The sequence below is a fragment of the Rhododendron vialii genome, chromosome 2a (assembly GCF_030253575.1).
Source record: "Rhododendron vialii isolate Sample 1 chromosome 2a, ASM3025357v1".
Lineage (NCBI taxonomy): Eukaryota > Viridiplantae > Streptophyta > Magnoliopsida > Ericales > Ericaceae > Rhododendron > Rhododendron vialii.
The window spans coordinates 40,738,110-40,750,238 of record NC_080558.1 but is presented as its reverse complement, the minus strand read 5'-3'; the positions used below and the strand labels follow the sequence as shown (position 1 = coordinate 40,750,238).

Sequence of the window (12,129 nt, the reverse complement as noted above, 5' to 3'; positions counted from 1 at the left end):
ATCCCCAACGGGCTTATGAAATTTCCTCCTCTCAAATCATCCATTGTTAATTTGCTCCGGCCGCAAGTTTGATCAATCCATTCACAGAATCACAGATGGTTTTAATTTCCTTGATCGGAACCTTTGAGCTCCTAGATGGCCAAGAATCCCACTCCGTACTATTTTGTTTATCCTTTTTTAATGTTTGTATCAGTTTTCATATTATATTTTTAATATGAATCTCTAAAAATATACCATATGTATCTTGTTTGATAATTCTCAATTAGATTTATAATATAAAATTTTTAAAATTATGAAAAATATTATAAATTGTAACATTTAAATGTGATATATTATGAGAGAATGGCATATTTCTTAAAATAAAAAATAAATACTTAAAAATAAGAATCTTAGCAGAACGGGGCCTAATGGCTGTTATGGCCAATACTTGATCGTTGCAAGTGATTTTTGGCACTTTAATTTAATTTTTATTTTGTTGAAATACAAAAAAAAAAAAAATTAATTAATTTCGTAACCTCTATCCGATTATTGTCAAGTACTAAATCATTCTATACATCCGATAAATGTATCATTACAATGGAATTGTTACATTTAACCAGTACGGTATTTAATATCTTGTGTCTATCCGTTACATTTACCAGTGCACTGAATCAATACGGGTAACCATTTTGGCTTTTTTTTTTTTGTCTTTATTTAAAAAAAATTAAGTTTCGATCGTAATTTTTTTGTCTATAGACTAAAACAATTTTTTTGTCTATCTAAAAAAAATAGGTTTGGACCATAATTTTTTAACTTTTTTGATTCTTCTCGTCGAGTTGAACCAATAATTCACAAAAATTGAATGGAAAATTCGTCTTTGTCCAAAAAAAAAGGTTTGGACCATATTTTTTTTTAACTTTTCTGATTCCTCTCATCGAATTGAACCAATAATTCACAAAAATTGAACATAAAATTAATAAATATAAATTTTTTTAAATAAAAAAAATATGCCAATTAACTTATTTAGCCAAAAAAATGCCCTAAACCGTGTTTTAAAATGGTACGAGGAAGCCGTGTTTTAAAAATCCCCCCCTCCCTCCCTCTCCTTCCTATGTCTAGCAGAAGGCTTTTCTCTGATGTCTACAAAATCCATAATTTTCTTCTTGTTGTCGCCTTGTTTCTGGGCAATAGTCATGCCAAAACCAGTCCCAATTGTGACCGACCACCCTCCTCTTGTGGGAGTAATAATAAAATCCCCATCAGACACCCTTTTCGAGTGAAAGGAGATCCAGAAAACTGCGGAAACAAGAACTACGAGCTGGACTGCGACAACAATCGTTTCGTCCTCAAAATGTTCGCCTCCGGAAAATACTATGTGCAATCAATCGCCTACGACCTCTATACTATCCGGCTAGTCGATGTCGGCTTGCAGCAGGGGAATTGCTCCTCCCTCCCTCTATCGATTCTCAAATTCACTGATCCTATTTCATATTCTTATACGTTTTACCGAGATTTAAATTATCCATACGCACGGGATGTAGCCATAGCACTATGGGTTGATTGCGAAAGGCCAGTAGAAGAATTCCCACTCTACACGGATGGCACAACTAGTGCTTCCAGTTGTATTCAGAAAGAAACTTCTACTTCTTCTTCACTCTCGTCAACAGAAAAGAGGCAATATTCTTACTTTTTGTTCGGGTATAATTTGCCCGCTTCGGTTGTGGCGGATCAGTGCAGAATAGATGAGATAGTTATGACAACGTTCGGGTCGCCGCCAGCTTATTATAATATCCAAACACACATTTCCTTCCCGGATTTCCTCAGTAGATTGGAGTACGGGTTTGAGCTTTCCTGGCTGTCCATTCTGTGTGAAAAATGCCGAGGACGAGGCCGTTGCCATGTTGGGAGTACTTACAGTTACAGCACTTTCGCTTGCCTCAAATACTGCGATAAGTCCTTGGAAGACAGGTCCTTTCTATGTGCGTAAGATTTCCTACTCGATACCTTAAAATATGTTTTGAACGGCGAAGAAAATTTTCATTCAATCACAAGGATAAAAATAAATAAAATTGGTACAATAAGAAAAGATAAGCATTGAGAGAGCCTCAAAAAATGCACAAGACTCTCCTATCGCTACTACTCCCCAAATCTCGACCTATCTCTCAGCCACTCGATAACAAATATTTCAGTATTCGATACCTTGTGAACTCGGGTATGCCACATTAGTAGTACTCCTACTAGTTACTAACCTCTAAAATAATTCAAAAACTCTTACAGTTTGTGTCCGGAGTTGTATTTAAAGTTGTGCGCGTAGCATGGCTGGAATCGTCTGTCTCCAAATGTTTCTGTTGCCGTTTTCATTGCGATTTCAGTAGCATGCCTTAAGACTCTGCATTTTAAAGCATTAGGCATCTAACCGCTGAATGTTATTTGGATAAACAGGAATATTTTGGGGTCAAACAGTCCTTCACCTATTGTATTGGGTTCCGTCGTTCCGATCCGGGATCTGTTAAGTTTACATATGACGATTAGCAAAAACAAAACTACTTTGTACTATAATGAATGTCTAGATGCTCTCTGTTTTCGAACCTAATTCATTCCCTTCAAAACTGCAGGTCGCTTGGAGATTTTTTACCATGGTAAGTTTTCTCTGTCACATCTGTTTTCTACCCTTTTACTAGTGCACGGTATGTTATTGAAATGGTGCTGTAATTTGGTAGCCACAAGCATCCCTGCAACTATAAGGGTCAGACCCAGGTAAATTTTGTTTGTTTGTTTGTTTTTTGACAGCTTAGATGTCTAGACTAGCTTATGTGGACTTCGATTAATTGTTTGAGACAAATTCCACCATCCATTAGCGAGGGCCGATTAAAATGGAAGCAAAGTTCCATATGGACTCGCCCCATAAAAGTTGATAGCACCAAAGAGATTTCAAAACGGAAAAATTTGGAAGAAGGAAATCCGTAACTCAAAAACTTTGACCACTAAGCCAATCCCTTGGGATTGTGAATTTTGTCAAAGATATATAGTCATTGTAATCGATGCGTATAGTTTTCTTTCTCCTTATACGTATAGGCCTAATTTTCTTTTACCGTTGTATAACGGTAGTACTACCTAACTATTGTTAGTCAGATTCAAGCGAAAGAGCTTTTTAAACAACAAAATTTACTCTATGAGATCAAAAAAAATGTGCTTAAATGATAGTATGTAAAAATATTTTGTCATCTCCTTCTCTTGCACGCACTTAACATGAAAAATAAACTTTTTTCGGAGTGGTAGTTTGACCTCCAAATTATCTCCATTTAAATTTGAATTGTTACTAGATGTACCCAGTTCCTTTTATCTTAATGAAGCTCAAAACCTCCCTCATTTACAAGTTTTCCAACATAACAAAGGGACCGATTTCCTCTTGGCTGCAAGTTTGGTCTCGTTGCAATTCTAATGGCTCTATCTATCTTCTAGCTCGTTAAATCGTCCGTATTTCTGGTAAGATTGGTAAATGTGTCTTAGATTGAGTTATAATTTCATTAGTTCTATCAAACTACCTTGGTCGGTTGACTGAACCATGGAACATGTTTATTGCAGAGAATGCTACTTGGCTCAAAATCACAGGTAAGATCTATCACCGTTCGCTCTTTACTGCGTATAAACTTGATAAAATCACTTACAAATGGTAGAAGGAAAATATGGAAATGTTTAGGCCAGATTTGTTTGTGGGATTACTTTGCTGGGACATAAGTGGGAAATTTTGGAATCAATTAAATTTTTTATGATCCCGTTGATTATTTGGCATCTCACACCAATGTGGGAATGTGCAGCACTGTTCCAAAGATGTCCAATCTCCTTTGATGCAATTGAAAAAAAACAAAAATGGCCAGATATAATCTTAGAATATGTCTAAGAATAAATTGAACCATAATTCTAGGAAAATGATGGTAAAGGGAAAGACTAGGAAGTTCTTTTTTTCTTTTCTTTTCTTTTTTTCCTTTCGTTTTTGGTTTCGTGTTTGGTCATATTTAGTTTTTTCCCTGAGCAGGACTGTTTCTTAGTGCAAGAACATTATCTGGGTTTCTAGGCCTATTTGCCTTGTTGATCTATAAGTTCAGGAGAAGGCATTTGTCAATGTTTGATAACATTGAAGGTTTCCTACAAGGTCAGAACAACCTGATGCCGATTAGGTACTCTTACTCCGAAATACAGAAGATGACCAGAGGCTTCAAGGAAAAGTTGGGAGAAGGGGGCTATGGTTGTGTATACAAAGGAATGCTCCGAAGCGGTTATGCCGCAGCGATAAAAGTATTAGGCAAGTCCAAAGCCAATGGCCAAGAATTCATCAATGAAGTTGCTACCATTGGAAGGATTCATCATGTCAATGTGGTCCGACTAATCGGATTTTGTGCTACGAGATCTAAACGAGCTCTTGTTTATGAATTCATGCCTAATGGCTCTCTTGAGAAGTACTTATTTTCTCAAGGAATTATCCCATTGAGTTGCAAGCAAATGTATGACATTTCTCGTGGAGTGGCGCGTGGTATTGAATATTTACATCGTGGATGTGACATGCAAATCTTGCATTTTGACATCAAGCCTCACAACATTCTTTTAGATGAAAATTTCAATCCAAAAGTTTCAGACTTTGGGCTTGCGAAATTGTATCCGACAGATAATAGCATGGTGTCTCTTACTGCAGCAAGGGGAACAATGGGTTACATGGCTCCAGAGTTGTTCTACAAAAACATTGGACACATTTCCTACAAAGCTGATGTCTATAGTTACGGAATGTTGTTGATGGAAATGGCAGGCAGGAGGAGGAACTTGAATGCATTCGCTGATCACACGAGCCAAATTTACTTCCCTTTGTGGATTTATGACCAATTCAAAGAAGGAAAGGAGATAGAAATGGGAGAAGCCACGGAGCAGGAAAGGGAGATGGTGAGGAAGATGGTTATAACGGCACTATGGTGCATCCAAATGAGACCTAGCGATCGTCCTTCGATGAGCAATGTTGTAGAGATGCTTGAAGGAGATATTGAAGCTCTTGGAATGCCTCCTAAGCCTTTCTTAACTCCTCAAGACATACCAGTTGAAGATGAATGAATCAAGACGTACCCATTCTACCGGCTGTTGTCATAGAGTTTTGTCCTTAGGACTAGACTTACAATCAACTGCTGTTTAATATTCAAGGAGGATAGGTCATGGCATCCTCCCATAAATAAAGGCAGATAGCCTTCTTCAAGAATATTAAGACTATATATACATAGAAGAACTATTTATCTTTAGTTTTGGCTTCCACATTTTCCTAGTTAAAAACTAGCTGAAAAACTCAAGAAAGAGCCTCTGACAATGTTTGGAATGCCAGGAGGAGAAAATGTTCTTAATAAAGGCAAGGTTTTCTTGATTGGGTGTTGCATCAGTAATGGTTTTGAGAGGCTTCTGTGTGAGCCATAATCTAAACCCTTTTTTTGTGTGCCAGGAGATGAGACATTAACATTTAAAAGTCGCGATAACAGAAACTAGAATAGAAAAGAGCACAAATTAAACAAAACAAGGTCCCTGACTCAGGGTACATTCTAAGATGTTGGTGTAGAACCACAAAGACCATGCTAACCATCCTGCTAATTCCCATCATAGCATCAGTAAAGGCAAAATAGAGTGGCTGCAGGTTGGTTTGGAGTCTGGTACAGAACTAATAGCACACAACATATAAATTACACAAACGAATGAATTGCAGTGACGAATAACTAACCTTCAGAATCATTCCAGATCCAGTCTTGTGCGCACACAAGGGCTTGCGCAGTATCCGGTCTAAGTGAATTCTGACATTGATCAAGCATTCTATCTCCAGCGCTGAAGGCCGACTCTATTGGAAGTTTCGACGTGTGAATTCCCAAGATGTTGCGCACCATCATAGACAGGATGGGATACCTGGACGTGTGAACTTTCAACCAACTTAAAATGTTGAAGTCCATATTCCGAGGAAAAAGAGGCTCCTCCTGATACTTACCCAAACTAGACGTAGTGTTTTGGCTCTGTCAAGTTTCGTGGAGGAATTGGTCAGCACCCGTTACCTATCCCTGGATTCAATCCCACCACTGCAACCACCACGCGAGAATCCAACAGGGAGCAGATGGCATGGCCATTGACCATTGTAAAGTGCATTCATATAGTAATTAGAAACAAATGTCAATGCAATCTGTTGAACTGTTGTCATAAATCTGTGAATAGGAATATTTGACCGACTTCATCTCAAACCGAGGATCCAAGATGGCGGCAACCGCCAAAGCCAAGCTGCAGTTCTTCCAATATTCATCGAATTTGGTTTTCACCTTCAGTGCCAGTGAACTAAAGGAAGCATCTGCATTCTGGCACCACTCAACCAACTGCGTGCGAATGAACAATATCACAAATCTTGGGATAAATACATTTTTGCGGTTGGATACTTGGTTCCTGTGGAGACATTAGTAACTTCAAAAAAAGAGCTTAAGATAGCTGGCAATTAAGGCCTTTCTCTTGCTCCATTGTACGGAGTACCTCAGATGGGCAACATTTTGTAGAGGGGGGTCTTTGTTCTTGTAGAAGAGAAAAATGCATCTTTGTACTGTAAAGCAACTTCGAGCATAAAGTATGTACATTTACCGATCTATGAATTTCTAATTTTGTTTCAGTTCCAATCTTATATTGTACATTTACCGGTCAGTAGTTTAGTGTCGTTTCACCTCTAAAGATCAGTATATGGATTTTTACAAGCATATTGGGGGGGGGGGGGGGGGGGGGGGAATGGGGGAAATCTTCTAACCCTTTTCATGATAGGATAGGATACTAAGTAAATCTGGGCCATTGATTTTCCTTTCATGGACCCTTTTCATGTATCATAACATTTTCCTTTTATTTTTTTATAACTCAAGTGTCCAGGCTAGCTTACACATGCCTTGACTAATCCTAGGAGCCCAATCCCACTGCCCACTTTCAAGGAGCCCAACTAAAGTCGGAGCAAAGCTCCATATAGATTGGTCCCAACAGAGTTGATAGCACCTGAGAACTCTAATTATAGGCATAACTTGGAAGAGAATATCTTTTTAATGGAGCTTCTGTGAATAGTTGTTTACAAGGTGAATCACGTGCGTCCGTTGCCGAAACGGGCGGCCGAGATCGCGCTGCTCCATGAATAAGGGAATCACGGCCCCTCCGTAAATAAGTCAATCCCAATGTGGAATTCCTGAACTTCATAAGGGGACAATTTGGAAAAGTAATTTCCTCATAATAGGCACAACTTGGAATTCCTGAACGATGAGCAATAAAGATGTACGATGAGCAATAAAGATGTAAGATCCATCTTATGTAGTTTTGAAAAAACTGCATAACTCCAGCTTGTTGAGCAAAACCAGGAATTTTTCAAGTTTATGATCTCTCTCAACTTCCCTTCAACTTGGAACAAAAGCACAAATTACAAGAAAGAATAAATAGCAACCAATTAACTAAGTGTGCTGAAGGACAAAAAGCTTGTTGAATTTACACAGGAGGGAAAAGATTGTTGAGTTTACAAGGGAGTTTATAAAATTCATCATTTCTCACATCTCTAGTATAAAACATGAACTTCTCCCACCAATGCGATCCGCTATCTTTTCCACCCTCGTCGTCCTCGCGAGCAAGAGTGCAATCCAATATCACCGCAACTAAAACAGCCACCGTGGCATGGGATGTGAAGATGACCGTTACCATGTCATTAAACTGCAGTTTCATATTGACCAATAATCAGAGTTTGAAATGCTAGCAAATAATGAGAATGGGATTTGATCAGTTTTCTTTCCCCAAGAGAAATTTACCCATCTCAAATGCGTGTGAACGGGACTGGCTCCTGAACTAAGTTGATATTCCCGGAAGTATTGTGGTACAGAGAGTCCAAGGAAGAAAGAGAAGCCTAATATGAATTTAGTTCTGAAGCCGGAAGTATTGTGGTACAGAGAGTCCGAGGAAGAAAGAGAAGCCTAATATGAATTTAGTTCTGAAGCTATTCAAATTGCAATATTGGAGAAGGCCAAGGCCCGCGGAAGCTGCATGAAACAAAAATACATGTCTATTTTTCGGTAGGTAAGCAGTTGGTCAATAAAAGTTTTGGCTGAAGGGAAGAAGATACTTACCTACATAGCCGAAGAAGAAACAGTATAAAGCTGCTGTAATTGGCAGAGGTATCGAAGCGAAAAATGCCCCAAATTTTCCTGTTTCGCCATGTATCAAGTACTTGTACATGAGAAATTATTTCACAACATCTAAAATCCTTTCTTTTGATGCCAATAAACTCTAGGATCTAAGTTTAACACAACTGCTAATAGCAACTACCTCACTGCCTTCTGCTGATTTTGTAACGTAGAGATTACCATTTTTTTTTTTTTTTTTGCAGATAATAGGCCAAACTATTGATGTACTTGTAGGAAATGGAAAGAAATGAGCAAACCTGATAAAGAGAAGAATATCATAAACCCAGCTGATACTTGAATGACTCTTCGACTTCCTACTCTTGTCATTGCCAATAAACCAACATTTTCACTGTTCACATAACACGTCATGAACAACTCAGAATACAGCAGATAGGCTCAGATACAATGAGAAGATGCATAAACCCAACTTATATACATTCACTGCATAAAAAATAACGGGATCCAAACATAACATGAGGTTAGAGTTTATTACACTGATGCTGTACAACCAGTCAAGGTACCAAATATACCAGACAGCAAAGTCCCAAATCTCTGAAACAAACCGATTGCACGTGTGAAGCTCCAGAAACTAGTTAAACTCAATAAACTATACATACACGCGAGTATTCTCAAAAGCAATTTATCTAACACTGATTGTCAAAATAAAAAAAGTGCTATAGAAAGTCATTACCAGCCAACCAACACCGCGACTGATTACAGAAGCTGGAACAGGTGTAGCACTCCCATATCTTGCTGTTGCAAGGAATGTGCCAGTAGACTGCAAATAAAAAGAACAAGATTATGTCTAACCAAATCCATAAAATTACACAGGAGTCCTAAAAAAATTGTCGGTTATGAGCCAACCTCAAGAGAAGCAGCCATCATCGCAAAAGCTTCACCAGCTTGAAAAGTAGGTCTCCCCCATTGAAATGGATAAGGAATATATAACCTACCTGGATAAGGAATATAAATCTGAATGGTTAACAAAAGTGTTCTCTATAAGAAGTTGACGAATACGTCTTGACTGTTACGAGTAGTAAAACAATAGGAGAACTCAGATATCAAATTCTAAGTTGTAACCCTGCAGTTTATAAGCGTACAATTTCGAAGTAATGATTTGAATTGAAACATCAAGGAATCTAGCTATGATCTCTCAAAGCTCAAATAAGAATTTTTCGGCTTCAGAAAATGTGAAAGAAAACAAGATATTTTCAAAGGAAAAAATTTCAGCGCTCCTGGATGGAGCAATGCTACAGGGGCTCTCTCCACCTCGCAGGAACCCACACTATTGTGAAGCAGGGAGAGTCCCTCCAGGATTTTGGAGCACTCAATAACCTCTCCTTATCAAGAAGCTCCAATAATGAGTCCTTTCATAGTTTGGCTCATGTTATTAAGAAGAATGCAAACTTTTCAGATGCATTAGGACCAAACAAACAAAGCTTATGGGATTCCAATCTAGTTCTTTGACATAAATATAAAAAAATAGGTGGGAAAAATGATTAGATATTACCAAGGAGCTCCAGTAATGAGGCCAGCGCAATCAGTGCGACAACTAGCTTGAGTGGCTACAGAAGCGTTATGATATGCACCACTTGAAGTGAGAATTTGCGCATAGCCCCATACAAATGCAACAGAGAACAGAAGTGCAAATCGATCACACACACGTCTCTTTGTATTTGCTTTTGCATAATGGGGAAGATACTGCAAAATCATCACACAAATTTCCGTTGCATATGGAAAGTCAGTTAGTACAGTTACTTTGCTTCAGAGTGATGCATTTACACGAAAAACCAAGAAACTTTCTCAAATGCATCATTGAGCAGTTGACAAACCACAATTACTTGCCTGTGAGACGATAACCATTAGACTTAGCTCGGGGATCCCAATTTCGACACACTTTGCCAGTTACAAGGGAAAAAAAGAGAGAAGGAAAAACAGTTCTATAGCAAAATTTGTCTTTTGGAAATATAAAGAAATATCAGATGCTACCAATTCCTCAGTGTAACAGGAGGCAAACCATATTTCATTTCCATAGTAACTATGTACCCGAGCAACACTAAACGAACTTTATTCAACTCACGTCATGAATTCATAGTGAAAAATGCTAAATTTTGGAGGTGGGGTAGGAGGGGAATGATAAATCTTTACAAATAAGTTGGATCTTAGAATTTTATTCCCTTCGGAAGGGCCTTTTACTTTATTTTTCAGCACTAAAGATTGAATAAGGGAGCAAAAATGAAGTTGCTATCAGGTCTAAACTAGAAAAGCCAGGATTAGAGACAAAACATGTGTAGAAGGATCAACGAATCTTACCATTTGAAAACCAAGATGGTATAGCCCAAGTTCAGTAAAAGTCATAAGAGGAACCACAGAAAGAGGGGTAAGAAACCTGAAACAAATGAGAAATAGATCCAAAATCAAAAATCTGTCAAAAAAATGATCTGAATAAGCAAACAGTTTAGTTGTAACTAAGCAACGCAAAAAATGCTGCAAGTTACAATAATGACCTTACAACATTTCTCTGCACTCCTAGGAAGCCGATAAGCATCTGGAAACAAGAGGCAACAATGAGAGCACCCTGCATACCTCTCATTGTCCTTTCAAACTTCTGAAAATCACCGAAAAGCCCAAAGTCAGAAAAACAAAGAATTGCTACGACAGGGAACTAACAATTTAAAGAGAAATACAAAGACTAACATGATATGTGCGGTAATCTCCATTGGGCTCCGGAGATGACAAGTGATATCTTTTGGCATGTAGAATGGAAGTCATGGGAATAACAAATGCGTATGAACCACCAATTACTGAGGGAAGTCGGGTGCCAAATAAGGACTGCATTAGTGTGTTTAGTCCTGAAACAAATAGTAAGGTCTGTATCACCTTAGCCTTCTCAACCTGTAACAATGAAAAGACTCCATTAGATCGAGTCACTAGACGAAATCAAAGAGAGATGATGAACAAAAAGAAGAATGTATTGCTTACATTACTGCCTCCCATTTGGTTTACAAACACACTTGGAATCAAGACAGTTGTACCTAGGGTCATCAGATAATGCTGGAACGCAAGAACTACGACTTCCACTGCATTAGGGAGGGAAAAAACTATTCATCACTAAAAATTGTAATTGGTCAGTAATAATTTACATCTTGACTTTCCAATGGACAAGGGGGAAAAAAAATGTTGAAGAGAGAGAGAGAGAGAGACGAACGCCATGGAGGTGGACTATTGATGCAATATTGGACCCCTGGGAGCTGTTCCATCACTGGGTGTGGCTGTATGTCCTCCATCTTAGCTCCATTGTGGATACAACAACAGCCACACTCGCAGCCGCCGCTACTGCCGCCATTGCCACAATCACCTGCAGACATTCCTGGAGCTGAGATATGCTTGCAAGGCAATAACGACTAAAAGGCTACTTTGTGATTCTCTTGTACCTCAATGCTGAGAGAAATGTAATAGTAGGAAACTAATAACTATGTAGGATATCGCATTGAATAAATTGTTAATGATTTGTTTGATATTGCACAATATTTGCTGAGTATCAACCTGATTCTGCAGTTACAACTTTGTAATCATTGGGATAACATAGTTATACCGGTACAACTTTGTAATCCATTTAAATTTTTTTTTTATCCAAAATAGGCCTAGGAAACACAAATTCTATTTTAACCTTTCCAAAAACCCATATTAAAAAAACCCGAAAAACATCGTCCGGACCGAAATCCCGTTGGCCCAGAAAAGCTGGGACCCGGTTTCATCAGTTTAAGCTAGGGCTGCTGTTTTGACCCCTTTCTTTTGCCCTAACCTTTCTCTCTCTCATCCTCACAGCCAACCTCCCCGCCCCCCCCCTCCCCCTCTCTCTCTCTCTCTCTCTGTCCATAGCCCACCCCCGTCGTCTCTCCCCCTCCACCGCGCCCTAAAATCGTCCGAATAACGTCCCGACGCAAACGCTTCG

The 12,129-nt window shown here is 38.6% G+C and overlaps 2 protein-coding genes across 3 annotated transcripts; one reads left to right on the top strand and one right to left on the bottom strand.

The window, feature by feature from the left end:
• The first annotated feature begins 1,068 nt into the window (after positions 1 to 1,068).
• On the top strand, positions 1,069 to 5,258 carry LOC131317758 (rust resistance kinase Lr10-like). Of its 2 annotated transcripts, none has more exons than XM_058347370.1 (4): positions 1,069 to 1,958; positions 2,595 to 2,618; positions 3,565 to 3,591; positions 4,016 to 5,258. In XM_058347370.1, the coding sequence occupies exons 1-4, from the start codon at positions 1,091 to 1,093 to the stop codon at positions 5,074 to 5,076; spliced, it is 1,980 nt and encodes a 659-aa protein (XP_058203353.1). In that variant the 5' UTR covers positions 1,069 to 1,090; the 3' UTR covers positions 5,077 to 5,258. The 2 variants fall into 2 exon arrangements, with proteins under 2 accessions (XP_058203353.1, XP_058203354.1); XM_058347371.1 differs by having other exon boundaries at positions 1,728 to 1,962.
• Positions 5,259 to 7,423: 2,165 nt separating this feature from the next.
• Positions 7,424 to 11,748, bottom strand: LOC131317761 (putative nucleobase-ascorbate transporter 10). Its single transcript, XM_058347375.1, has 13 exons — positions 11,383 to 11,748; positions 11,157 to 11,254; positions 10,872 to 11,069; positions 10,682 to 10,782; positions 10,488 to 10,563; positions 9,685 to 9,875; positions 9,039 to 9,123; positions 8,866 to 8,952; positions 8,668 to 8,726; positions 8,432 to 8,523; positions 8,118 to 8,195; positions 7,803 to 7,897; positions 7,424 to 7,707 (listed from the first exon to the last, which is right to left on the bottom strand). Exons 1-13 carry the CDS (start codon positions 11,540 to 11,542, stop codon positions 7,489 to 7,491), a joined length of 1,539 nt encoding a protein of 512 aa, XP_058203358.1. The 5' UTR covers positions 11,543 to 11,748; the 3' UTR covers positions 7,424 to 7,488.
• Positions 11,749 to 12,129: the final 381 nt, after the last annotated feature.

Coding starts and splice junctions, on each gene's coding strand:
- LOC131317758 (XM_058347370.1), top strand. CDS start 1,091: ATGTCTAGCAGAAGGCTTTTCTCTGATGTCTACAAAATCCATAATTTT. Junction 1,959..2,594: donor GGAAGACAGGTCCTTTCTAT/GTGCGTAAGATT, acceptor TCAAAACTGCAG/GTCGCTTGGAGATTTTTTAC. Junction 3,592..4,015: donor TACTTGGCTCAAAATCACAG/GTAAGATCTATC, acceptor TTCCCTGAGCAG/GACTGTTTCTTAGTGCAAGA.
- LOC131317761 (XM_058347375.1), bottom strand. CDS start 11,542: ATGTCTGCAGGTGATTGTGGCAATGGCGGCAGTAGCGGCGGCTGCGAG. Junction 10,564..10,681: donor GTGCAGAGAAATGTTGTAAG/GTCATTATTGTA, acceptor CATTTGTTTCAG/GTTTCTTACCCCTCTTTCTG. Junction 8,953..9,038: donor TGATGGCTGCTTCTCTTGAG/GTTGGCTCATAA, acceptor TTTTATTTGCAG/TCTACTGGCACATTCCTTGC.